The 27,323-nt window shown below is 36.8% G+C and overlaps 1 protein-coding gene across 1 annotated transcript; it reads right to left on the minus strand.

Moving 5' to 3' along the window:
• Window positions 1–1,891: 1,891 nt before the first annotated feature.
• On the minus strand, window positions 1,892–26,459 carry LOC120589737 (myosin-4). The gene is made up of 40 exons (XM_039847355.1): window positions 26,438–26,459; window positions 26,179–26,227; window positions 23,529–23,775; window positions 23,282–23,425; window positions 22,773–22,929; window positions 22,009–22,036; window positions 21,790–21,907; window positions 21,272–21,364; window positions 21,057–21,120; window positions 20,810–20,908; window positions 20,591–20,694; window positions 18,739–18,877; window positions 17,952–18,070; window positions 17,702–17,851; window positions 16,997–17,167; window positions 15,096–15,405; window positions 14,177–14,247; window positions 13,521–13,608; window positions 13,321–13,438; window positions 12,892–13,015; window positions 12,665–12,801; window positions 12,279–12,534; window positions 11,335–11,577; window positions 10,858–11,034; window positions 10,493–10,638; window positions 10,127–10,217; window positions 9,653–10,042; window positions 9,130–9,256; window positions 8,547–8,665; window positions 8,226–8,422; window positions 6,908–7,091; window positions 6,648–6,813; window positions 6,429–6,553; window positions 5,845–6,153; window positions 5,066–5,269; window positions 3,600–3,725; window positions 3,339–3,509; window positions 3,148–3,252; window positions 2,952–3,047; window positions 1,892–2,154 (listed from the first exon to the last, which is right to left on the minus strand). Exons 3-40 carry the CDS (start codon window positions 23,730–23,732, stop codon window positions 2,002–2,004), a joined length of 5,823 nt encoding a protein of 1,940 aa, XP_039703289.1. The 5' UTR covers window positions 23,733–23,775; window positions 26,179–26,227; window positions 26,438–26,459; the 3' UTR covers window positions 1,892–2,001.
• Between the last annotated feature and the right edge of the window lie 864 nt (window positions 26,460–27,323).

Genomic DNA, 27,323 nt, shown 5'->3' on the forward strand with positions numbered 1-27,323 from the left:
CATTGTTTCTAATTCTCAGTTGTTCTTAGAGACAGTCTCCTGCCTTCTTCTTGAATGCACCCCATTTGGGTTCTCATATTCAGCATCAATAGGTTAGAAACAGTTCCCAAATCTCAATGACCTCTCATACCAATTAAAGGAAAGGCAAAGAGTATTAAAAGTATTTCTAGATTATCATGCATGATTTTGTTGTAAGAGACAAGGAAATAAGTCTATAAATCACCTAATCTGTGAGGAAGAATATAAACTGGAATAGCTGTTACTCTAAATTCTTGCTGCTTTAATCAGGGACCCCAGAATAATTGATCCATATATAATTAAATCCACTCTCAGCTCTCTACATAAGCAATTATTTAAATAGTTAGGAGACAAAATAATAAAGCAATTGCCTGGTGCTTTTGAGGTTAATAGGTTAACTCTACAGAGTTTAATTAAAATTTGATAATAAATGCCTACTCTAGGCAGGATATTTCATTTTAGTCTTTATCATGGCCTACATGAAGTAGTCCTTATAATTATTTTCTATCTCCCTTAAATCCTCTTCTCATGAAGCAGAGTTCTTATTACTAATTAAGATTCTCATACTGAGGAATGAAATTCCCTGAAGGAACCTCCTCATTAGAAAGGTACATCTACCACTATAATAAATTGGTATTCTGCTATCTTATTTTTTAAATGTCCACACAAAGAAGCCAAATTGTAAACTTTAAAAAGTATTAAAGAAAAAAACACTCTGGCAATGGCTATGATAAAATAGTCACTTTTTTTTTTTTTTGCTATTAAGAAATAAATTCTCTCTTTGTTTCCACCTTAAAATATGAATGGTACTGAGAAAAATCAGGTTCCTTGGTCAGCAGAATTGTATGTGGAAATTAAAGGTTAATAGGAATAATTATCTAGAAGTTCTGTCCTTTTTTTGGTGAGGGAGGCAGTTCAGAGGAAAAGGATTTCTCCCTGAAGGAAGTAAAATCTATAACCACAAAGTAACTGGGAGGTTTGAATGCTGCGAAACTGTTTAACTTCTTCAGTGCTCTCCCAGTCTTTTTTCTTTTCTTTTTATACCAGTACGAAAACTCTCACTTTCAATCTGCATTCTTGTTCATTTTCATCACTGTCATCTCCAATTTGTCAATTTTAATAGCCTTCCTAACAGTCATTCCAGGCTCTGGTTTTTCCTATCCTACTTCTTCCTCCATACCACTGCCAGAATTGTGTCAATTCCCCTCATGAAATCTGACTAGTTTGATGCATGTCCTAATTCCCCAGCACTGCATATGAAACTATATCCTTCACGGTCAGGTTTTAACTTCCATCTCTGGCCTCATCTGATGCCCTTTGCTCATGGCGCCTATGTTTAAACTACTCTGAAATCTCAGGCTCATTTTCTCTTCTTTGAATGAGCATCTCCTTTTCTCTTTTACTTAAACTATCTACTCATCTTTTAGGAGCTAGCTTATAGTATTCTTTGAGAAGCTTTTCTGGATTCCCCAGGTTAGCAGCTCACTCGATGTTACTGTCACACTTTGTTTTCATACTTCAATCAGAATATGTATGTTGTATTGTAATTTGTTTAAGTTGCTGTCTTTCCCACTTGTTTGAGCCTTTTAAAGGCAGGGATGATGTTATATCCTGGGTGTCCATGTCTGTACACACACATACTTGGTACTCATTAAAATTAGTTGACTGGAATTGAGGGTGCATTAACCATCTTTGCATCCTTTTGGAGCATTTTATTTAATTTGCCTTCTATTAAAGTTCATTCATTGCCCACATTTACTTGTGTCAGCACCTCTAACTGCACCAGTAAGAGCTTAACAAATGTTGAATAAATGAATTGGTTCTAATAGCACCATAGGACTTGTAATTAAGAGACACATGCATTTTTTAGATTGCAAGATTCTCTGCAGATTGTATTTCCTTGATGTTACAGTGACATCTGACAGTGACAAAGAACTTCACGTTTTGTGCATTTCTTTGGTCACCTTTAAGTATTAGAACAAATCACTCTTCACTTATGATTTTTGTGTGAACTTCACGGCTCTTCACACGCAGCTTGTTGACCTGGGACTCGGCGATGTCAGCCCGCTCCTCAGCCTCCTCCAGCTCGTGTTGGATCTTGCGGAACTTGGCAAGGTTGACGTTGGATTGCTCCTCCTGAGAAGAAAGCATTTGAGAGTATGAGAAAATGGACATTTTCTGATTCTTATTGCCTTTGTTACTGGAAGCAGCTACAGGATTTGTTTTGTGAGTGAGAAAGCAAAAAGGTTCTGTTATTTGGTGATGTACTAATTTGGGGACAGGGCATCCCATATAGTTGCCTCAATGAATGAGTGGGTGGCAATCCCCCTGCCCAGTCTCTCTCATTTAACTCTCTTCCTGGCAAACCTAAGATGCTACAATGACCACAGGGAGATCAACATAGCAGGAATCTGAGTCAATCTTGTTTCTGTGAAACAAACTTTAAAAAGTAGGCACAGTGGTAGTATTAGGTACAGAGAACCTTAAGGAAGGTTTCAGAATTAATAGAAAGTTAAGAAAGATAACTGCAGCCAAATGAAAAAGAAATGCCCTAAGATAGATTTATCATGAAGTTAAATAAGGTTTAGTTTTCAGAGCCCTCATTCACACAGCCCCTATGAGTGCTGGGAATATAGTACTCCCAGATGGGAGCTGTAGAGTGTTCTAGATAGGGAGGGAATTGGGTTTTAACCAAGAGGCATTTCTGTGTTAACATGTCTGGAAAATTACTTAAAGAGGTGTCAGAAGAAATGAACCTGAATTTCTGAGGCTCCAGTAATTTGTGGTAAATAAATACTCATTTTCATACCTAGGTTTGTATTCCCAATCTTGTGTTCTTTGCTTTAAAGAAAGCCTCTTACATTCTATAAAATTCAGGTTCTACAAAACCTAGACTTGCTCTTGAACCTTTCTCTCACTGTGAAGATACTCACAGCCTCTTCAGCTTGTCTCTTATAAGCTTTAACTTTGGTTTGTAATTTGTCCACCAAGTCTTGCAGTCTGAGAACATTCTTGCGGTCCTCTTCAGTCTGAAATGAAAAAGGTAGCAAATGTGTAGTATCATTATTTGAAAACAACTCATTTTTATTTTTATGAAAATAAAATTTGGAACATATGGAGACTGGTCACCTGGTAAGTGAGTTCCTTCACTCTTCTCTCATGTTTGCGAAGACCCTTGACTGCCTCAACATTGCGCTTCTGTTCACTTTCAACCTCATTTTCAAGCTCCCTCACCTAGAAGAGAACAAAGATGTTTAACTGGCTGTAACTAACTTGCTGTGTGAACACACTAGGGATTGAATGAAGTGGTGGGGACCCACCCTGGCCTCCAGTTTCTGGATCTGCTTCTTCCCGCCCTTCAGGGCCAGCTGCTCAGCCTCATCCAGACGGTGCTGCAGGTCCTTCACTGTCTGCTCCAGGTTCTTCTTCATCCGTTCCAGGTGGGCACTGGTATCCTGCTCCTTCTTCAGCTCCTCAGCCATCATGGCCGCCTAATTAGCAAATAAATCAAGAAAATAAGGAAACTTGGTAATGATGGGTAGCACCTATGAATCAGTAAAACAAATGCTCATCTTGCTTACATCGGTGATGGCCTTCTTGGCCTTCTCTTCTGCATTGCGAGCTTCCTGGACAATGTCCTCCATCTCTCCCTGGATTTGGGAAATGTCTGTCTCCAGCTTCTTTTTGGTGTTGATCAGGCTGGTATTCTATTTTAAATTGATAAAAAAGGAGAAAAGCACATTTAATTATAAATATTTACATTGTCAATTTTATTAATGTATACAGGCATAAATTATTGCCCTGAGAAATGTTCAGAGTAAACACGAAATGAAGAGTTGATTCTAAGCTTATTTCTTCTCTTCTTTCTACCAATATGTCTGTTAATAAAAATTCTCTTGAATTCTTTCAGGTAAAATTTAGTTTTTGATATCAAAGATTTTTGGCAGTTTATCAGTGGTTGCTTGTAAACATAAAGCACTACCCCCACCCCAAGAAAAGATTTAAAGTGCTGTACTACACAGATCATGAAAAATTGATTATTAATTTTTAGGTGTTTATTCATCTTTGTTGGCTCTACTTTTAAGTGCATAGATAGCATTATTATTGGTACAAAAATGATGCAAGAATTTCTTATGTTTTGGACAGTGTTTGAAATATTCAGTCAATTCAAGGATGCTAATAATGAGTAAGAAAAATGTTTTATTTTGATTTGAATTTCAAATTTTTTGTAATGTGTGATTTTAACATTTCTGTGATGACTATTTTTTTGTAACTTTTAAAAGTCTACAATAATATATGTTTACTGTAAAAAATAGTAAAACATACAAATTAACAAAAGAGAGATAATAATTATTGTACTCTCACTATCCAGAGATAACCATTGATAACACTTTTGTTTATCTTTCTAGATGTTTTTCTGCATTTTTTAAAAAAAGGATTATGCTTTATATATTATTTTTAAGTTGCTTTTTTCACTTATTATATTGTGAACATAGAACATCTTTCTATGGGAATAAATGCATACTGAAATGGCTGCATGTTAGCATTGTGAGGATAGACCACTATTTATGGAATAAATTCATTACGAATCATGAATGCTGACTAGCAGTAATGATTATCTCCATGAGTTTGAACTTATGAGCTTCTTTTTATATTCCATAAAGTTAGCTTTATGTGCATACATGACACATAAATATTACTTGGTGGCTTATTCTTTCTCTATTTTATTTGCTTATCTATTTGCAATTTGGAGTTGCAAAAGAGATGATGGCCATCAATGTTGTATATATGATTAGTAGAGAGTTTTCTGTGCTCTTTTATAAAAGTTTCTAGATCTTGAAATTATTTCAAATCAGCATGATCATGCCAGCCCATAAATATTTGTGAACCAGCTAGACCCCAGTAGGTACTTACTGATGTACATTTTCCAGAATTCCAGGAAGGGACCCTAGCCAAGATTACTTCTTACTTTATAAACAAGCTTATCCTCTCAAATTGTCTTAAGCCTCAGGGAGTATATTTGCTCATCCATAGTCCTGAATCTCACCTGGGTGTGCAAGAGTTGCACACGCTCATTAGCATCCAGAAGCTCTTGCTCTGCCACCCTTCTGCTCCTCTCAGTCTGTTCCAAGGATGCCCTTAGCTCTTCAATCTCAGCCTGCAACAGGTTAGCTCTGCGCTCAACCATTGACAGTTGTTCTTTAAGGTCATCTTGACTTCTTATGGCATCATCCAAATGTAGCTGAGTGTCCTACACAGAAAGAGAAAATGACTCTTATTCATGCTCCAATTAAAGCAAATACAAATTTAGAGTCATGTATACACATGATCTCCATAACTTAGAGTAAGATTACACAGGAAAAACCTGTAAGTCCTTTTAATGACAAATCTTTTGTAGCCTATGGTAACAACTCTCAAAAGAACATGATGGTATATTATTTTAGATCACAAGTCATAGAAAAATACTATGGCTTATGCTACAAAATTTTGAATCAGAAAAGAATCCTTAGATATCAGCTAGTCTGATGGTGTTATTTTATATATATTAAACAAATGTAGTCTAGATAAGTGATTTATTCAGTGGCATGTAACTACACTCTCTCATCACTTCCACTGTCTCCTCATGCCCACTTTGTCTTCTCTTCTGATGATAAAGTAAACTGTGTTCTGTGCTTTCCAGAATTAAGCTATTATTTAGCTGTGTACATAAAATTTTCAAATCATATTTAGATGATATATAACATATAGTCCTTCTAAAATATTAAAATTTGAGTTACATGATAATACCCAGACTCTATAACACCATGTGAGTTTATCATAATATACCTTCAGTATTCCTTGTGTGTTTCTAAGATTCCTTATTGCCTCAGCAGCTTGGCGGTTGGCATGGTTCAGCTGAATTTCCATTTCATTCAGATCTCCCTCCATCTTCTTCTTGATCCTCAAGGCATCATTTCTGCTCCTGATCTCAGCATCTAGGGTACTCTGCATCGACTCCACGATTCTGAGATGGTTCCTCTTTAGTTGGTCAATTTCTTCATCTTTTTCAGCAATTCTCCGGTCAATCTCAGATTTCACCTGATTTAACTCAAGTTGGATACGAAGGATTTTGCCTTCTTCATGTTCAAGGGATGCCTTTAGAAAAAGGGGCATTTAGGTTATCTAAATGTCAAGATCAGATAGCTTTTTTTGGTACATTATGATGATTTCTTCAAGAAGGCATTAAAAAAAAAAGAAAAATTTTCATATATCTTAATTTAGCTTATGAATTCTGCATTCCCAAGGTATAATTCAGTTTTCTCACTGAATTATATGGGTTATCCCCTAAAGGTTTGCAATGTGATTCATCTCAGTTGCTGTTGATTTTTCACCTTATTTATAATGCATAAGTGAGCAAACAAAACATGTACCTCTGCTTCCTCCAGGGCAGCCTGTAGTTCACTCTTCTCTTGATCTATTTGCTTTTTTACTTTCTCTAATTCATGGATATGTTTTCCTCCCTCTGCAATTTGCTCAGTCAGGTCAGAAATCTCCTCTATGGTTTAATAATAAAATACCAAAATCAGATGAGAAAAATGAAACATTGAGAAGATATCATTTTTTGAAATAGAATGATTACAAAGACTCACGCTGTAGGTTCTTATTCTCTCGTTTTAGTGTTTCAAGTTGGTCTAGAGATTCCTCATAGGCATTCTTCACCTTGAACAGCTCAGTGCTGAGAGAACGAGACTCCTTCTGGGAGGACTCAAGCTCAGCCTGAGTTTCCTCATACTTCTGTTTCCATTCTGATAGGACCTGGAAGTACATTGGAACTAAGTGTCTGTATCATGCCAATTTCCCCCTAGAATCATGCCAATTTCCCCCTAGAAAGCTGGTCACTGTGGGCTACCTTGTCAAAGTTCCTTTGCTTCTTATCAAGAGCCGCACAGGCAGCATTAGATCTTTCCACATCAATCATGAGGTCTTCTACTTCATTCTGGAGCCGCTGCTTCGTCTTTTCTAGAGAAGCACATTTGGAATTCACAGCTTCCACATGTTCCTCAGCATCCTGCAGACGCTGGGCCAGCTTCTTCCTGAAAAGTTGGTCAGTGTGAGTGACTAAGAGTAGAGTCAAAGTTATTGCAGTCGACTTTATAAAGCTGCTAAGAAAGCATATTTTTCCCAAGAATTTTTGCTCCTTTGTCTACAAGTTAAGGTTTTGTAAAATGTCTTCTCAATATCCATTTTTCTGTTCTAGAATTACATTTTCCCTAATGAATTCTTATTTTTATCTAAGGAGTCGTCAGACATATTTATGAAGCCATTTGTCTGTGTGTGGTAGAGGAAGAAGAAGTGGAAGTGGAGGGGGATGCGGTAGAGAGAGAGAGCTAGAGAGAGAGCGAGAGCGAGAGCGAGAGCGAGAGCGAGAGAGAGAGAGAATGGACTTTAGATGACTGAGCAATGTGAGGATGTGAGGGTGAGGAAGAAGTGACCACATGAAAAGGAGTCATATCACCAAAGAATATTATCATTGAATAGGATTCTTAAACATTTTCTCGTATGGTCCTCTTTGCAAATGAGGAAACTGGTCCAGAGTGGCAAGTTCAAGGTCATACGATTAATCAGTAACTTTCTGGTTTGGTCAGCCCAGACAATAAATATTCCATTATTATACTTCTCAAGTATCATCCAATTTTTACTGCTTTCTTCACCAGTCCATTTAATTTATGCCCTCTCCCAGCCCACACTCTTATCTAGAATACTCCCTCTGCAAATGCTTGTCACACTCTCTCATTTTGTATGAAATAAATTTAGGGAAGCTTCCTTCACTGGGAATATAATGGTTATTGTCCTTCCATGTGTAACTCCCATGAGTTTTATCCCACAAACTGTGTGTTATTAGTGAATAAGTTCCTTATATTAAAGGAAATTAATTTTACTTAATTTATAAAGGATATACTGATAATTATTCATTTTAGTGGAAATAAATTTAAGATGCTTTTGTAATATACCAGAATGGGGAGAGGGCTGTGGTCACAGCCCATTCTCCAACGGACATACACAGGGCTATAGAAGAAAAATATAGTGGAACCCCCACTACTCTGCACTAAAATAGGCTGAAATCCTTCACCTATCTCCATGCCTGGGATAGATTCCTTTGTTTTTCCTTTGAGTGTTTTTTTAACATTTATTTCTCTCTGCCTGCCTCTCTCACTAAGAGCCTGTACTTGGCCTCCTCCAGCTCCTCTGTGCGCTGGATGGCGTCTGTCTCATATTTGGTCCTCCACTGGGCGACCTCGCTGTTGGCCTTGGACATTGCCCTCTGCAGCTCAGCCTTGGCTTCCTGCTCCTCCTCATACTGCTCCCGCAACAGGTCACAGTCATGGCGGGAGGACTGGAGGGCGTGGGCCAGGGCATTCTTGGCCTGAACCAACCAAAAATTGCAATGTAAGTTTATGTTCTGATCATCGATATTCTCTATGTGAACTTCAATAGTGCTTCATGCTACAAAGTTCAAGTGATTGAAAGTGTCAACAGGAGAATCGCACCTTAGCCTCCTCTTCTAGTTGCCTCTTTAATTCTTCAATCTGTTGTGTAAATGCTTGTTTGCCTCGGGATAGCTGAGAAACCAGAGCATCTTTCTCATCAAGCTGTCGTGAAAATTCACCTGTGAAAGACAAAACATGAGTGATTTAGTTCTAGGTTGTCTAGATGAAGAATAATTGAAATAAAGAAATAACATTAGAGCTCTCTAATTTTATATAATGGAAAGATAACTCAAAAGCTTTGGTACTATTGAGAAGGATATTACTTGCTCCTTCAAAAATGTGTGAGCTTACTTTGGTATTTGAGGATTTGGTGGTTTTTTGTTTGTTTGTTTGTTTGTTTGTTTTTGAGTAATGCTGAGGCAATAAAATTTTCCTCAGACAAAGGAGCTTAATTTTTTCCAGTTATAGCTTATAAACTATTCTTTTTATCATCTCACAATAAAAAGATGAAAGAATAAAAATTCAATGGTAAATGGATAGACATGGTTCAAGAAATGATTTGTATTTGGTTGGTATGTGCAGGTGGAGGCTTGCCTTTTATCTTCCAGCACTCCACAGGCTGGTCATATGTTTATTTACTAACCTGATTCTGTTTGTAAACGTGCTTTCTGGGCCGACAATTCATTTATTAAGCGTTGTTGCTCCTCTTCCTTTGTTTTCACTTCACTGAGCTGGTCTTCTAGGGTGCGGCACATTTTCTCAAAGTTTCCCTGCAGTGGGAAGTACAAAACAGCAGCGATGATACATTGCTATTTGCAAGTCTGGGATTTGGTGACCTGCAACTAATTATGGAAAGAACCTGAGTTGTATTTACTTTTCTATCTAACTCAAAGCCCTGCATGGTGCCTTGGATGTAGAGGCAGGTTTTTTTTTTTCTATAATTGTACTTTTTCATGGTATTAGTAACAAAGTTTAAAGTGATTTCTACAAATAAGATATGAAGTCTGAAGTGATGGAATTCAATATAGTACTGCCTATTATGAACAATTTTAATATTTGAGATAACATCTAAAGTGTGTATAGTTAGATTAGATATAGTCATATATAAACTTGATCATTTTGAATTGTTGCAAATAAAAATGAAAAGGGGACAAATTAATAAAGACCTTGGCTTTGGAGACAGTCTCCATATTACTAGCAAGGTCATCGATTTCCATCTTCATCTCACTCTTCTCCTTCTCTAGCTTCTGCTTGACCCTCTGCAGGTTGTCTATCTGCTCTCCGAGCTCAGCCACACTGTCCATGTGCTTCTTCCGAAGAGCAGCTGCTGTGGCTTCATGCTGCAGGGTGGCCTCCTCCAGATCCCTGCGCATTTTCTGGAACTCAGCCTCCCTCTTCTTGTTCATCTCGATCTGGGCTGAAGTTGCCCCACCAGCTTCTTCCAGCCGCTCGCTGATCTCCTCCAGTTCCCGAGAGAGGTCAGAGCGTTGCTTCTCTGCTTTGGCCCGAGAGGCCCGCTCTGCCTCGATTTCCTCCTCCAGCTCCTCAGTGCGGGCCTGGGAATGACATCGACATTCATGTGAATTCATGGCAGTTTTGATTCTTGTAATGCCCAGAAAAGGTGGAGGTAATGTACTTACTTGTAACTCCTTGATCTTCTTCTGCAGTTGCATCCCAAGGGCCTGTTCATCTTCAATCTTGCTTTGCAGATTGCTCATTTCAAACTCTTTCCTGTTAGAAGAACATCGTTAGCTCACTGTTGATTCTCTTAACAGTCTTCTTTTTTATGTATAATTGAAAGTCTTTATACTGCTGGTGTTGAGGAAGTGAGTAGTACATGTTTTACAAGTCAATAATTACTATTTTTATTAAATAGAAAAGTAAAAGATGTCATTGTTTTTTTTTCCCCATATGCATGAAGTAATATTTTAGAGCTCTTTAAGGCATATATTTCATCTGAATTGACAGAAAATAAGCAAGTTACAATCGAATTATATCATACTCACTTTTTGAGTTTCTCATCAAGTTGCTGTTTGTCATTTTCTACATCCATTGTGGATTCTTGGGCCAGTTTTAGGTCACCCTCCAGTTTTCTCTTGGCTCTTTCTAAGTCCATGCGAAGTTTCTTTTCTTGTTCCAGAGATCCTTCAAGCTAAATTTATAATGGATTTTATTTATTTCAGTTCTTAAACACTGAACCTTATGTTACTGGCCTTCAAAGATACAGAGAAAATTTTTAAAAGACACAAAATACTCTGAGGACCTTAATTATTACTTGCAAGCTAGCAGTTAAAAGTTTATGAGCATTATTTATGGTTACATGTTACAATTATTTTGCCTTAAGGGGAAACACAATATTTTTCACACTTACATCATCCACTTGCTGCTCTAGCTTGATTTTAGCTTTGGTCAGGGTGTTGACTTTGTCCTCTTCTGCCTGCAGGTCATCCAGGGTCTGCTGGTGGGCTTCTTGGAGGGCCTTCTTCTCCTTGGTCAGCTTAGCTATGGTTTCATCCAGGCCTGCCATCTCTTCTGTGAGGTTTTTCACCTTCAGATTTGAACAAGTTATAGAAATGTTAATGACATTTTGTTGTCTTGATGAAAAACATGGTAATATCTCAGTATGACATCAGCCTGATGGAAAAAGGAAACCATAAGCTAACCCAGGCCAATGTAGCTAAAACATATCAGAGATAAAGGTCAAGATAAGTAGATAGAAATGGTAAAGACTAAAGATATGACATAATTATGGCAGTATTTTCCTTTTGTATTCAAGAATTTAAAAATAAGCTTTCAATTAAATACTTTAGTAACTTGTAAAAACTCTAAAATGGATCATGTATTATACCTTGTTCTCTGTTGCATGCTTTTCCTTTTCAACCTTGGCCAGTGTCAGCTCAAGGTCATCAATGTCTTTCTTTAGTTCTGAACATTCATCCTCCAGTTTCCTCTTCTTGGCCGTCAGCTCAGCATTGATTTCTTCCTCATCCTCAGCTCTTTCAGTCACCTCTTTGATCTTGGCCTCCAGCTGGATTTTGGCTTTAATTAACTGGTCACATCTTTCCTCTGCATCAGCTAAGCCTTCAGCTTCCTAAAGAGGGAAATTAAATATTTCTATTTGTCTAAGCTATATCTGCAAACATGTACTAATTTATTAAAAGGAGGAAGAAACTTCAATGGCTCAACCAGTTGGTCAACACATATGCCAACTAACTAGCCAACTTTTAAAAATCAAAGAGAGAGAATGTTAATAATTTCAGTCTAGTGTAAGTATAATAACAGATTTCCTCTAAATATCCATACATGGAAGGTCAAATCAGGAAAATAAGCCTTTTGACAAAATCTGTACCTTTGCCACCTTGGAAAAATCACTTATTCATTCTAGGACTCAACTTTCTTACATTTAAGGAGGGATTGATTTAGCCTTTTCTATCCTGATTAAAAACAACATAACTTCTATTTTATTCATAAAAATATCCACTAAGGAAAGACCATTCTAAACTAAGAGAATTTTCTACAAAGAAAAAAAAATGTCTATGGATATTTTTATGACTTTGCTCAGTGACAACCAAACTGTGTATGAAAATACATGTGAACATATGCAGCATAATTTATGACTTTGTATCTATTGCTTCTTTAGGTCTGAGTCTTAGTATTTTTGAAAGGCAAACAATTACAACAAGTGTTTAAGTGGAAACCATTTATTTATAAACCTTAAGAAAATTTTCATATCAAGTCAGATAGTGTTTGGATGATGAGATGTTGCTGAACTATGCAGTGTATAATACTCACAGCTTGAACCTGGAGTTGTAGGTCATTTTTCTCTTGCATCAGAGTTACCATTTTCTCTTCAAGTTCTTTCCTTTTTGCCTCTGATTTAGCCAGATTTTCTTTGGCTTTCTCAAATTCTTCCTTCATATTGGCCATCTCCTTCTCTGTCTCTGCACTCTTGAGTAAGGGCTTGATCTTGAAATATAGCTTCATCCAGGGCCAGTGCTTCACATTCATGAAAGCACGGATATTGTACTGGATGCAGAAGATGGACTCTCTGTAGGAAAGGAAAAAAAGATGCAAATGAAAAAGAATGTGGAAAGTGACAATCTCCCAACAAAAGTAATGACCATATTGGATTCAACTAAGAAAATGTGGAGAAGGAGGACTTGTAGTTGGCTCCGTACCTCCTCTCCATCATCTTCCTGAACTCCACCCTCATCAGGTACCCTCTGCAGATGGCTTGAGTGCGTGTGATGAGTTGAGCCAGTTTATCATCTCGCATCTCCTCTAGTGTTCCCAATAGGCCAGCTTTAAAGAAAACCTTGTCAAAAAACAAGTTAAGTATGTTATTTCTATTCTTGAGAAAATCTAAAGGAGCAGAAATTCTGATAGAAGTTTGCATTGGTGATACCTTGGTATGACCGAATTTGTACTGGGTGTGGTCAATGTCAATAGACCCTAGAAGTTTCTCAGAAGCCTTCTTGCTGTCAATGAACTGACCCTCTGGAATAGCACTTGCATTTAAAACCTTGTATCTATCAGAATAAAAAGAATATTAGAATGTGGTTTTTCTTCACTGAAATGGTAGCTATCATTGAAAAAATTATAGATTGATTTTTGGAGAAAAAACTGCAGTCTGATAATCAAACAGCACTTTATGTAAAACTTGCAAAGATAGGGTGAAAAACTTATGATAGTATAAACCAAGACTTCTTTCTTTTATGATCACTTTTCAAATAATTGCATTTCGGTGTTCAAAGAAAAGTTAAAAATGTTTAAATTACATGGCAATTTTGATATAGACTAGCATATTGAAAGGGATAGATAATGAGACACAAACCTCTGTTTGAAGTCTGCATAAAGGATTCTGCTTGGGAATCCCTTCCTGCAGATGCGGATGCCTTCCAACACACCATTACACCTCAGCTGGTGCAGGACAAGTTCATGTTCCATGGCCCCTAAAAGAAAGATATGTTTTCTGTATAAAAGTCTAATGAAAAGTCACACCAGCGTCTTATTTGGATATTCAAAATATCTTACCAGGAGTTTTGGTTTCATTGGGAATGAGACAGCGTACAAAGTGGGGGTGAGTGCTCCTCAAGTTTGTCATCAGTTTATTCAAATTCTCCTAAAGCCAAATGAAAAGTTTTAAAATAACTTCTGGTTGCATCTACTTGAGAGTTCCTATCAATGATCTGTAATCGATGTACTCCCATTTCACATTTTAATGAGCTGTCTCAATGAAAAACAAATCATGCTAGCCAAAAGAAATCATATGCAAGCATAGCTACAAAATTACAGATTATACAAAACCAGTCAACTTCAGTTTATTTTTCTCAAGCACGGCCAATCATAGAAAACTTGTATTGAGACTTTGGTCATATGAAATAGATGTAAAAGAATACAGCGGTTGCTTTTAAGAAAGGGTTTGATTTCATGTGAAATTTGTTTAATACCGGACCATTTAGATTTGGGGCTTAAAGAGGATAGAGTTCACTTATCATAAGGTTTGATGTGAAGAGATACATTTTGGGTCTTTTTCTTGTTACATTTTTCCTGAGACATTTTTCAGATTTTTTTTTTAGTATATCACTATTCTTTTCAGTTTCACTATAGATTTCTTAAAACTTTTTCAAGTTATGATAATTTAATTTTTTTAACAATAATAATCCTTGGAATTTAAGAATATACTGTACCCTGAAAAGAGCTGACACTGTCTGGAAAGAAGAACCCTTCTTCTTGCTACCTTTCTTTCCACCACCACTTTCTGAAAAAAATATAAAAATTAAAATTATTTGCAACAGCCTTTTAAGTACTATTCATAGACACCAGGACTGCCAAAATTCCCTTTGGAATTCAAATTTGCACTTATTCATTTGTATCATTCCTGCTCTTCTTTCCGTATCTCTCCTTCAACTCCAGGTTTGGAAAATATAAACATTGGCTCACTACATAAGCATTCAGGAAAACAATAACAACAATAACACCAACAACAAAAGAACTGTGTATGGAAAGGGTAGATTTGGGGAAAGGATGGGACTCCTCTAACCAAATCAGCAAAGTCTATCCCCTGGAGGAAGTGCCCAGAAGACAGAATAGTAATGCCTCCTTAGTGCACATGTCCCCTAGAGAACACGCAAAGTTGCATGCTTGGTCCCAGGTAAGTGAGCTTCTGCTAACCTGCAGGAAGTTCTATTTCCTGTGCTATTTGCCTGTGCTTTCGCACTGTTACTTGTACATATGGTCATAGGGGACTTAAAAGAACAGAACTTCAATTTCTCAAGCACTAGTGCCCTGACAAAGAATATCCTCATCTCCAACTTAGCTGGATCCTTAAAGGAATCGGTACAATTAAAATGTTAGAAATGAGCTATAAGATCCTGAGCATATCACTGAACCTCTCTGAATCTCCATTTCCTTATTGGTGAAAGGAATTCATAGTGTCAGTTTTAGTTCTGAAAGTCTGTGATCGTAAGACTAAATATACTTCATTTCATTAGATCTATACTGGCCAGTATTTTCACATTAAGTTTTGCTACAATGGTATCTGTCCCTGATAAAGAGTATATTTCTGTTTTGTGGCTCTTACAACATATTCATGATATTAAAAATGACCTGCTTCAGCATTTGGTCCCCCAGAGAAGAGAAGAGCCAGAGTCTTCATTCCAGACTTCTGGTATAGCCCGACCACGGTCTCGTTCAGGGGGTCCTTGTTCTTATCAAGCCAGCCGGCAATGTTGTAGTCCACGGTGCCTGCGTAGTGCACCAGCGAGAAGTGGGCCTCAGCCTTGCCTTTGGCAGGCTTGGGCTTCTGGAAGTTGTTTGACTTTCCAAGATGCTGTTCATAGAGCTTGTTCTTGAAGGAGGTGTCTGTAGCCTTGGGGAACATGCACTCCTCTTCCAGGATGGAGAAGATGCCCATTGGCTAAGAATAGAAAAAGGGGAACAACAATGATGAGTCAGAAAAATATGCTCCAATAATTTATGTACTTGGTGAAACCTGAAAATATAATGTTCCAAAAGAAGACTTGGAATGATAAGAAATTAAATAGGCATGATACTACTTTATTGCCTCTTCTCTACTACTGAAATATAAAACAATTATGTACCAAGGACATACAGGAAATATGTTTGCTAGAAAGACTCAATTAAAAAAAAGACTCAATTAAAAAAAGAAGACCATCTGTGCCACTTGAAAAACTTTATGTTCAGAGTATAAAATTAAATCTCAAAACTACCATTCCAAAGCTGAATTCTTTATCCCATAAATGTATATATCTACATACTTTCTTCCCTATTGACAGTATAACTTCCTTCACCTCAAATCTAGATATGACAAAAGTATGAAGAGAAGAGAGATTATGGATAATGACTAGAAATGATCCATTCCCAAGCGACAAATACATCTCATGCAGTAGCACTAAAACTCTTTGTACTCTAAGCTTTGTTCTCCAACACTGTGGAGTTAAGTGATGATAATTTGGTTTTGCTTTGTAAGCAGATTGACTCTTTTCAGTGGCAAATTTGATATGAAAGCCCGAAAGAAAATTCAACATTGATGATTTTGCTTCAGTCACAAACTGTCTCCTAAAAACTATTTTGGGTGCTCCAGAAACTGAAATACTATAGAAAAAAAAAAACAACAAATACCTTTCTTGAGGACTATATAGTTTTGATGAATAGTAGAGATATTATATCATTTAATTAAAATATCTTTTCCCCAAATTGGGCAGACTAATCTGCTTTTACATTCTCCTCTCTCATATTTTTATGAATTTTGACATTATTTGAAGTTTTCCTATATGTAGTTCCATTTACTTTTCTCTTTCCACTGCTTAAGGTTAGGGTTCACACATGACAATGTGCCTTACTGATATCGATAGGTACATGATGAGTTCCTACTACACTTTTGAAAGTGTTTTAATGATTATGAGTTTTAACATCTTCAGAACTGATATAACTATTGTTCTACCCTTTTAATAATGGGGAATCCAGGTCTCATTTTCCAGGTAAGGCTATAGAGAGTTTTGGTGTTTATTTAGTAGTCATTAATTTACTCAGCTGTCATCATAGTCTTAATGACTACAATGATTGAAGAGCTAACCTTTCAACCTTTAAGACATCTTTATATATCCTGCCTTGATATACATGAAGGATGATGTACACACAATACACATCATCATGAATTCACCAGTTAATTACAGTACTCAGAGGACTAGCTGTAATTTCATTCCTTTCTCCCATATGCATGAAATCATGGAGGAATAACAGAGAAAGAAAATGAAGTGATTAGAGAGACAAACGTGACTGTGTATGTGTATGTGGTAATCATTTTTCTATAAATTACTTCCTTCATTAATAACAGATCACTTGTGACACACCTCACAACTGATCAGAGTATACAAGTATGTCATAAAACACCACTGCTTGTTCTTTGAAAATTGGAATTGTAGTTAAACATAGGAAGGTAGACTATTTGTTTTTCATGTTTTGAAGGTTTGAAAAGTCATACAAACCTTCTCAATGAGCTCAATGCAGGCGGCCAGATCCATCCCGAAGTCAATGAACTCCCACTCGATGCCTTCCTTCTTGTACTCCTCCTGCTCCAGCACAAACATATGGTGGTTGAAAAACTGTTGCAGTTTCTCATTGGTGAAGTTGATGCACAGCTGCTCCAGGCTGTTGAACTATAGAAAATGATAAATATAGGAAATTACTCATAATTTCAGTATTTGAATCTACAGAGCAGCTGCTAATATTTCCTTCCAAGTTTAAGACATTTTCAGTTATTAAATTACAAAGATTCAGATTGTTTTCTTAATATGTGAAATAATTCTAAATGAAGAAGAATTGACTCCTCAGTTCTTTGATAGTCAAATAACTTCATGAAGTCATACACACGAGACAAAATGCTGTTAAATGAGGATATCTTTTAATTTTTCCCTTAGAATAATTTAAGAAAGTGTTTCTATACTCATCTGCTTGGATCCAGGATAGATGTTGCCTATTTTAACATTTCATGGACCATTTTTGAGGCTTCTAGATTTGAAAGACTAAAACCCTCTCTCTTTCTCTATTTATATCTATTTACTAGTTTTCATATCTCTTCAAAGACCCTTCCTTAGCACAAATTCCATTTTTTACTTTTGTAAAGATGATTTTGAATATTCTAAATGACTGAGGATTTGCATTTGCTAATTTCTCATCAATTCACTACTAACATCAAAGATCTCAAAACCAGCAATGTCCAAGACCCCGATGAAGTACTGCCTGGGCTGCTTGGTGTCCAGCTGCTGGTTGATGCGGGTGACCATCCACAGGAACATCTTCTCATAGATGGCTTTGGCCAGGGCACCCACTGAGTTGTACACCTTCAAGAACAATGGTAGTTTAGTTTTTGGATTGAAAACAATAATGGACCCCTGAGTCTCTTGTGGTTTAAATGAATCTCAGAGGGTTTAAGTCGTTTACCTGCTGCACAGTCTGGCCTTTGGTGACATACTCATTGCCGACCTTGACCCTGGGGTAGCAGAGGGCTTTGAGCAGGTCAGCAGAGTTCAGACTCTGGAGATAGGCTACCTTGTCAGCAACTAAAAGGAAGAAAGGATAGATGATGTTATGGCTGCCTTGTCAACAACTGCAGAAATGAGGTGAGAACACTGAAACCAATCACAGCTTACACAATATAAGGTATGAATGACAATGGCACAAGAAAAAAGTTTCGCTCAAAGAGTAATGTATAAATGTGGCAAAAATCTATTTATTTGATGATACCGCTTCAAAACCATTGCCACCTTTCATGCTAATTTTACTCATTTTTTTGAGATGATAATTTGGAACTTGGGGAATTGATGCTCTGTGTGATATTTAAAACATAGCTAAAGTGGACCACAGAGAAAAATAATTTGAGGAACTCTGACCTAGATGAGTAGTGACAGGAAAATTCAGATCTGTTTCCTTGCCCCACCCCACCGCCAGTGCACGTGGGCACATGAATTATTCACTAGAATAAAAAAATGTCTTAATTAAATAGCAAATACTAGCTTGCAATAACACAATGAAGAACGGAATGGGCAGAAATCACTTCTCCATGCATCTGCTCAGTTAGGTAAAACACCAGGAAGTGTGTAATTCCTTTTCCCCGATACAGTCTCCCATCATCAGATAAGTCAAAGAGAGCAAAAACATAGTCGATGCCTCTGAAGAGCTGATCGTGTCAATTCTGTCAATTGAAAAATATCAACAGGTAGTGTGGTACCTTCCGTGCCATCTGGCTCAGCTTGCTCTTCCCTTTGCTTTTGCTTGAATTTCATGTTCCCATAATGTATCACAGCTCCTGTCAGCTTGTAAATGGCCACCTTTTCATCAGTGCTGAAACCCAGGATATCCACAGCACTCTGGAAAGAGTCGAATTTAACTCACCTCACAATTATTACCATGGCAGACTCAAGACACTCCTACTTTTTTTGATCATGCCTTGTCATATTTGACTAACACTTTGTCATTTTCAAGAGACACTCATACCTATCACCATTTTCTTCCACATAGCAACACCAACAGGTATGTATTGGTCTTTCCATTGAGTTATGTGGACAGTAAAGACATAATATGACTTGTCCACACTCACTCAGCCAGGACTCAGACATGGTTTTGGATACCGAGGCCAGCATTTTTTCCATTTCTCCACATTAGCCTGGCCTTGCTGCACATACTTCTCTTAGTTTCATTGCTTTCCTTGCTCTTTTCACTAGCCTCACAAATCTATTTGCTCTTTCTTCTCCCACATTGTCCTAACCTAATACATAATCTAAATCTATCTTCTCACCCCAGTGGGCATGGAGGATGCAGTTGGGAAGAGGATCTGAGGATAACAGCAGTGGCTTGAATTTTTCTCCATATGTCTATCAGGTCACAGCTGCCCATGAGATGCCTGGCAGTGAACTTTACCTGGACATTATTCATGTAGGGAAGAGACATTTATAGAAAGTACTTTCTCCTTTTATGGAAGTTATTTTTGAGTCTTTTTTCTCTATTAGATTATGATTACCTTCTTTGTTGCCATGGGAGGCTTTGGAAAGTCTTGTACAATGGGGGCAGGCATCAGAGAATGTAGAAGAAAGTATGTTTATTTACCACACTTGTCTCCTAAGACTCTTTCCTCAGGTTATTACCTTCCAGTTCCAGTTCACTGACTCTACCTATTTACAGAACTTAGACATTATTACAGAGGTCCTGGAGCAAGACTGCTACATCTTTTTAAACTTCTGATATTAGGGAGTATTTCTCAATTCTATATGTTTCAACACATGAATATAATAATATTATAGAGTAAGAGCTGATATTTATAAGATAAGGGCAGATAAGTAGTTTATAGACTTCTTGAAAATGATATTTTAAAAGAAAAGTATATTTGCAAGCAACTTTAAATCCTATGTTTGGAATTCTGGGATATTTCCACTGGTATTAAAGTTAAGAATAATCAAAGAAGATTGATTATTCATAAATTTAAAAGAAAACATAAAATATGTATAAAAAATAAGCCAGAATAAGTAATAATTCTTTTTTAAAAAAAAGAGGAGGAGAGAATTTCTTGTTCTAAAAATAAATGTAAAGGCTTCATGGACTCTGCAAAAGAGTATTTTTGAGGTAGACAATCCATTTCTTCTTACATTACATAGGGAGGAAAGAGTTATATTATTTGCCCACAGAGGTATATTCAAAACAAAGTTTGTGTTTACATCTGATTATAAAGGAACTGTGGGAATATCTGTTATAAAAAAAAAAGTGGCTTTTCCCAGATTCTTGGGTGTAGGGTCTGGCACAAAATAAACATCACTATTGGAGTAAAAAATTGATCAAAAATGACTGATAAGAAAAAAAATAGAAAGAGCCAATTAGCCAAAGAATGACAAAGACCTAACATTTATTACAAACACTTAAAATTTCTAACATACGATAGAGGGACCATTGGGTTATCTTCTAGGGTAGGAAAGCCTGAAAGGTAGTATTGCCTATTTACAGTCTTTTTGCTAATGCTATCCACTCGTAATAGAGGAGAGTGTTGTATACTGGAAAATAAATTTGCCTTTTTCTTTTTTTTTATTACTTACATCTGTGGCCATCAGCTCTTCCTGATCATCAATGCTCGGCACTGTAATTTCACCTTGACTGACGAAGGCAAAATCATATGGATTGGTGGTGATCAGAAGCATTTCTGAACACATGAAAAAGAATAAATATATTCAGAGTTACTTTGGTTATCAAAAGCATTTCAGAGGGACTTCTTAGAAAGACTGTTATTGTTTTTTGGTAGAAATTAAATTTCTTACCAATAAGCTCTGGTTTCTTGTTGGACATGATTTGATAAAATATGTGGTAGCTTCTTTCAGCCTTCAGCTGGAAAGTAACTCGGGACTTCTCTAGCAGATCTAGAAGGTAAATTTAAGCACATTTAAAAGAAAAGTCCACAGTGAAAAATGAAATGTTTGAAAATTTCATACAACATAGATAAGAACAAGATTTTAATACATATCTCCAAATAAAAAGATTCTCAATCACTGATATTTATTAACTTACATGTTTCAATATCTGCAGAAGCCAGTTTGCCTGTGGCACCAAAATGGATCCTGATGAATTTACCCTTAAAGAGGCAAAGGAGGACTTGTTATATATATTAAAAGTCAGATACTATTTCTTTAGTTATGGAAGAAATAGATGAAAAAGTATTGCTGCCAGATGTACAGAAGAGGCAGTGCTGATTCTCACATGAAAAGGAAGACCAAGAAACTTACAAAACGAGAGGAGTTGTCATTTCTCACAGTCTTAGCATTGCCAAAGGCTTCCAGTAAGGGGTTGGCGCTGATGATTTGATCTTCAAGGGTCCCCTGAAGAGAATTGAATAAGATAGATAAAGGAACTCTAGAAAAGATGAGTTGCAGTCTGCTAAAATAACTTCCCATTGACCTCTCACCCCCACCTTTCCTTTTTCCCCCTTTGCAGTATTCTGTATCTTTTGGGTAAGATTTTCTAAAGTGAGTGAGAAGGAGGACAAATTGGAGTCAGGGGGACACTAGAGTGACATGGCATTGATTTCTATGTCCTTCAGCCCCATTTTTTTCCTCCTAACAAATGGTTGTGAGAACTTCTGCACACTGAACCTGCCAATACATCTCACTCTCATAAAGTCCTTCCAAGAGCGATTTTCCAAATCTGGCATTTCATGCAATTGGTTGCCATGATTCTCAAGTACCATGGTTATGTTTTTAAAAGTCTATTAGATCTGCCATCCTCGGATGAACATCATACCCACCTGCAGTTTGCCACCAGAAGCAGGTTCTTCTTTTTTCTTCTCTCCAGTAACTGCAATTGTTGCAAAATACTGGATGACACGCTTTGTGTTCACAGTCTTCCCTGCACCAGATTCTCCACTGTCAAGTCCAGACAGAAGGAAAAGTCAGAATCTAAGGCTGTAGTAGTAACCCCTACAAGTATCAAAACTCAGTAGAAAAAGGACATGAAATGTACATACGTAATCAGAATTGACTGGTTCTCACGATCTGTGAAAGAGAAACCGAAACGAAAGATAACGTAAACAAACAAACAACACCCCCCCCCCAAATTTAGCACATAAATTAACATGGTACTTGTAAATTCAAAATTGTCTTTTAAAACTGCCCATTCACACAAAAATAATAACTATAGCAAATAACTTTGCTTTTTAAAAATACATTAAAAAAATAAGTAGCAAAAGATCTTCTTATTTAATGTGTTAAACTTCCATTAACTTTAATGTGATAGAATATATAATACATTATTTCACCATATTATCCATGAGAATAAAGTATAAATATCAGATGGATGAATAATAGTTTCATGTCCCATTTGCCCTGTAGTTCATAGTTTAAAATCCTGTCAAGATATTACTGTCCTATCCAAAGTTTTATATAGTAACTATGGTAACTTGTCACTATGAAATTTCAAAGTTTACTTTTTAGAAGAGATAATATATTAGCTATAATTAAAATGCACAGTTGATGCCTAAATTTAGTTAAGTTTTAGCTGGAATTCACATTAATTAATTTGGATTTTAGCATAGACATCTAAGCAAAATTCATTATATTTTTGGAACTGGTACATTTTTATTCTAAATATATATCCCAAGTTTTATTTGTGCTATTTTGTTTTTTTTTCCTGAACATTTTATTCTCAAAGTACTGGCCCTATGTCTTCTATGTTATCAGTATACAAATATTTTATAAGTGGCTAAGAAATTGTAACTATGGAATCACTCACCGGTCAGCATGAACTGATAGGCGTTGTCAGAGATGGAGAAGATGTGGGGCGGGGCCTCCTGGCGCTTTTTGCCTCGGTAGGCAGCCACCACCTCGGGGTTGTACACCGGCAGCCACTTGTAGGGATTGACTGTGACACAGAAGAGGCCCGAGTAGGTCTGTGGGAAATGACAAGGTTGCTCAATCAGCAGTCACCTCATTAATCTGTCTTGGAAATGTGGAGAGAGGGGCCTAAGTACTGTATAACTTCTCACCCGTCTTTATGGTTTCATTCATTTGCTGCCTCCCTCTAACACCCACCGCTGTACAAAATGATTCAGTTTTCCAACTAATTCAGTATTTAGTAAATGGCTTTCCATATTATCAAATACATCAGAATTTACAACATTAACCAAATGATTGGTCAAAGATAATATTGCAGTAGCAAAGTCTGAAAATAAAGTTTTTAATTTGTTTTAGCTAATACAGTACACGGAGTTATTTAAAAATAATGTCAAGCGGGGCACTCACGTAGATCATCCAGGCTGCATAGCGCTCTTTGAGGTTGTACAGCACAGCGGGCTCATGCAGGTGAGTCATCATGGCCATGTCCTCGATCTTGTCATATTTGGGGGGGTTCATGGAGAAGACTTGATCGTCCTTAACTGTGACAGTCTGTAAAGAAAAGAAGAAACCAGTGTGTATCATCAAGTAACAGAAGAGGATCAATTATGCCTCCCTCCGGTTTTTTTCTTTTCTCTTTTTTTTTTTCACTCACAGTTCCACTTTCAGTCTTGGCTGTCACTTTCCCCCCTTCCCTGCTCTGCACTGTTGCTTTCACATAGGACTCCTTAGGATCCGCCACAAAGACAGAATTCTTGGCATCAAAGGGCTTGTTCTGGGCTTCAATTCTCTCCTTTTCAGATTTTCGGAGGTAAGGAGCAGCCTCCCCAAAAACGGCCATCTCAGAGTCGGAACTCATGGTTGTGAGTTATTGATGACAACACAGCACCAGATGTGTGTACCTAGAGGGAAGAAACAGAGCTGGATGATGATCCAGAGTGCAGGTGGACATTGTCTTGCTGCTTTTTGTGTTAATGTGCTTCATTGGCTATGTTTATGTCCTCACTCCTGCTTTTAGAGATCACTCCTGTGTACTATATAGAGGTTCTGAAAGATCACTGATTTGAAAGCCTTAATTGGTGGCTTAATTTTTGTGACACTTTAAGCCTGCATTTTATCTTCTATATCAGTTGAGAAATTGATGTTTCAATCAGCAACATTTGTAATGCCCCAAGTGTGTTTAGAATCTTTTTTTTTTCCTACCTGCTTTTCTTCTTTTTTCCTTTTTCCACACCCCACCTTTTTTGACATTGTGATATAAATAAATGGAAAATAACTATTAACAATGGCTTAACGATCTAAATAAACCTATTTAAAAACTCAAATATTTAGGCAAATTTTCCTCCTGCCTCAAATTTTTAATGTTGGCTTATAAACTGGATGTAAAACTCATTAAAATTAAATGTATGAAAAGGTAACATCTATTCTTTAAGGACATAGTCCAGGTTGAAAACACCTAATTAGCACAAGTAAACTCCCAGTTAACTGACAAGTATTAGGGAAGTAAAGAGGAAAATAAGTACAATGAAAGCTGAAAATCCAAGAAATAATTTTTTCTTAAGTCAAAATTAAGTATCTTTTATCAATTTTTAAATTGTGTGAAGATCAGAAATATTATCTAAACAAAAGATTAAAAGTTTCTTGGAGAAAAACATCTGAATTTTTAATAAAACTTTTGTAGCAATTGTATATTTTGTCTATATTTCTCTTTGTTTCTAGCTGGATTTTAGCATACCGATAGTTTTTATCTGATTCTTATTGTTTTAGGTCTCTTTTGCGTGCTCTGTTTCTTCTTCCTTCTCTCATTTTAAAAATACCAATCCTCCGAATATCTCTCCTGACATGGGCAGCCAGTATAAAATTTCAAGCCAAATAAATAAATGTAAATTTTTCTCGCTGACAAATTAATTGTGAGAAAATAAGTCCTCTTGCCCTGATGGCAAGGACAGGATGAGTAACCAGAGTTAAAGAAAGTGATCTTTGTGGAGCAGAAGAGAGGATGGTTTGTGGAAAGCAGTATCTTGATTGCCAACAACAATAGCCTCAACTTTTTATAGGCTTTCCAGAAGGAGTCTTGGTCTTTTGTCATCAGCATTGAACTTCCTCTCAACTTATAATGTTAGATATAGAATTCGCTACATACTGTATCTCTGAAATCAATGTAGTTCATACTTGTAAAAGTCTCTTGATGATACAGTAAAATTTAGACACTTTCAGGGGACAGATATTGGAACGTTTAATGTTAGGGTTTTTTTCCTTCAAAGGAGAAATGTTATTCTATTACATTGTTTTTTATTTCAGTGTTTGTTTTTACACCAGACAATTCTGAATTAATAATACAGTGTAGCCACAAAACACAGAAATGATGTTACCCTTCCCATCTCATATCTGAATCAGTCACAAGCCCCCAAGTATTCTGAGGCTCGTTGCAGTGAGTTCCAGAATCCACCTGCAAGGTGATAATTGCCTGAAGTTCAATAAGCAACATTCCCACACAAACAATATGTTGTCTATTTTCTAAATGAATATAGCTGCTGTATTAAAAATAAACTTATTTAAAATAAGTATTAAATATATAATAGGATTTCATAATTATGTATATTCCTAACATAATACAAAAAGCTCAGGTCCCAATGTGGACTTGGAGGCGGTCCATTAAAGTTTTCGTTCTATGGGAGGAGTCCTTGGAAGCCACTGACTTAGATCATAGATGGCAAGAACCGAAGGGACCTTAGCAGTCACCTAGAAGCCAACATCCTCATTTTACTGATGAGAAAACTAAGGCTCAGAAAGGTGAAGGGTCATTCGGTGTCACAGAGGTACAAGTGGTGGTGCTTGGACATAAGCCCTCTTCTTTTAAGTCCAGGTTCAGTGTTAATTCCACTGCAACACACTATTTCAAGATACAGAAATGCCAGCTGCCTTGACCCAGGCAACTAGAGTCAGTGAAAAACCTGGATTGGCACCTAGAAAATTTGACTTCCGTATCAACACATTATTCATGTTACCATTCCATCTCTCTGATATATCTTTATTGGTTAAGTTGCAGCAGTTCACATTAAATATAACATGATCACTGCATTCTTTCTGAAGTTCTAACAACATGTAAAAGAGAAGAGTAGTTAAATTTTGTGTGGTTAAATGATATGAAAAGTCAAAATTTTATGAGAAGATATTTTTAAAGAGCAGCTCTTCATTGTATCCTATTCCCAATACTAAACTAAGAAATAAAGTGGTATTTCTTTAAGACATAGTAATACAGAGATCCCTTTGTTCTTTAGAGTGTAATAATAGATTACTCTTACCTCTCGTTCTACCAGATGGAGAAGGTGTCAGGCTCAAAGCAGACAACTACTGTTGAAAGAAAAAACAAACAGGAGAATGCAGATTCTTTTATTTTTTTTTTCCATTTAATCACAAAATATCAGTTACTATTGTGCACAATGTCATCCTTAGGAATGTTGGAAAGAAAAATTAAAATTTGGGAGATAGTAGCCATCTCCCTTAAGTGAATAATTTATCAGGAGTGTAAAACTAGCTAAGTGTTCTTCCACGTATACATACCTTAAAGAATTTTGAGGAAGGACAGGACAGATACATCTCGGCTCCACTTTTATAGAGACCATTCTGCAAACACAGCAGCCACCTCAGCTGTCCTAGCTGGGAACCTACTTGGCAAAATCATCTTTTGGCAATCTCTTTGCACAATATTCACTGACTGTGGCTGTGAATGGATATAATTAGAAATATTTTTTGTCACCTATAAATAATTTGATGGAGGATGATCTAGGATTTTTTACAGGCATTTGATAGGGGATGGGGATTCAGGGCTTCTAAGGCTGTTTCTCCAGCTTTGCTGTTTCATCATTCATCACAGAGTTCAAAGCCAGGTTCCCACTTACTTTCTTGCTTATAAAATTGGTCTGACAAAATGAGCCCGACGTGAGGAGTTTAGGACTAATTGATTTGTTAGCACTTAGAGCCATTAAGAAGCTGGGATGTATTGTAGATCTGATGCTATGATTGGAAGCAGTGAATGATAGATATTAAGGCAGAAAATTCCTAGCCCAGGTCAGGATTTTAGAAAATCACTGCAGTAGATTCTTTTAAAGGCTGGAGATCTAAACATGAAGGAGAAAGCGAATTCTTAGATTTGGCAGTGATGATGGACCAGTGGAGGAGTCATAAGAGATTAGAATAGATATAAACATTTCTGTTCCTTTTCTGGAGGACTTGTCATGGATATCTCCAGCTCATATGTTTTCAAGAGTGGGCAACAGGATGTGGTGTGATGTTCCATGCATGTTTCCACTGCATAATGGAAGAAGACACAAACATGCACACCTAGTTCACGGGCAAATCTTCATGACTAGTTGTAGCTCTAACAAGGTGGGTACTATATATATATATTTATTTTTTATTTTTTTAAGGTGAGAGGAAAGACATGGTA

This window comes from Pteropus medius, unplaced genomic scaffold (assembly GCF_902729225.1).
Source record: "Pteropus medius unplaced genomic scaffold, Ma_sr-lr_union100, whole genome shotgun sequence".
Taxonomy (NCBI): Eukaryota; Metazoa; Chordata; class Mammalia; order Chiroptera; family Pteropodidae; genus Pteropus; species Pteropus medius.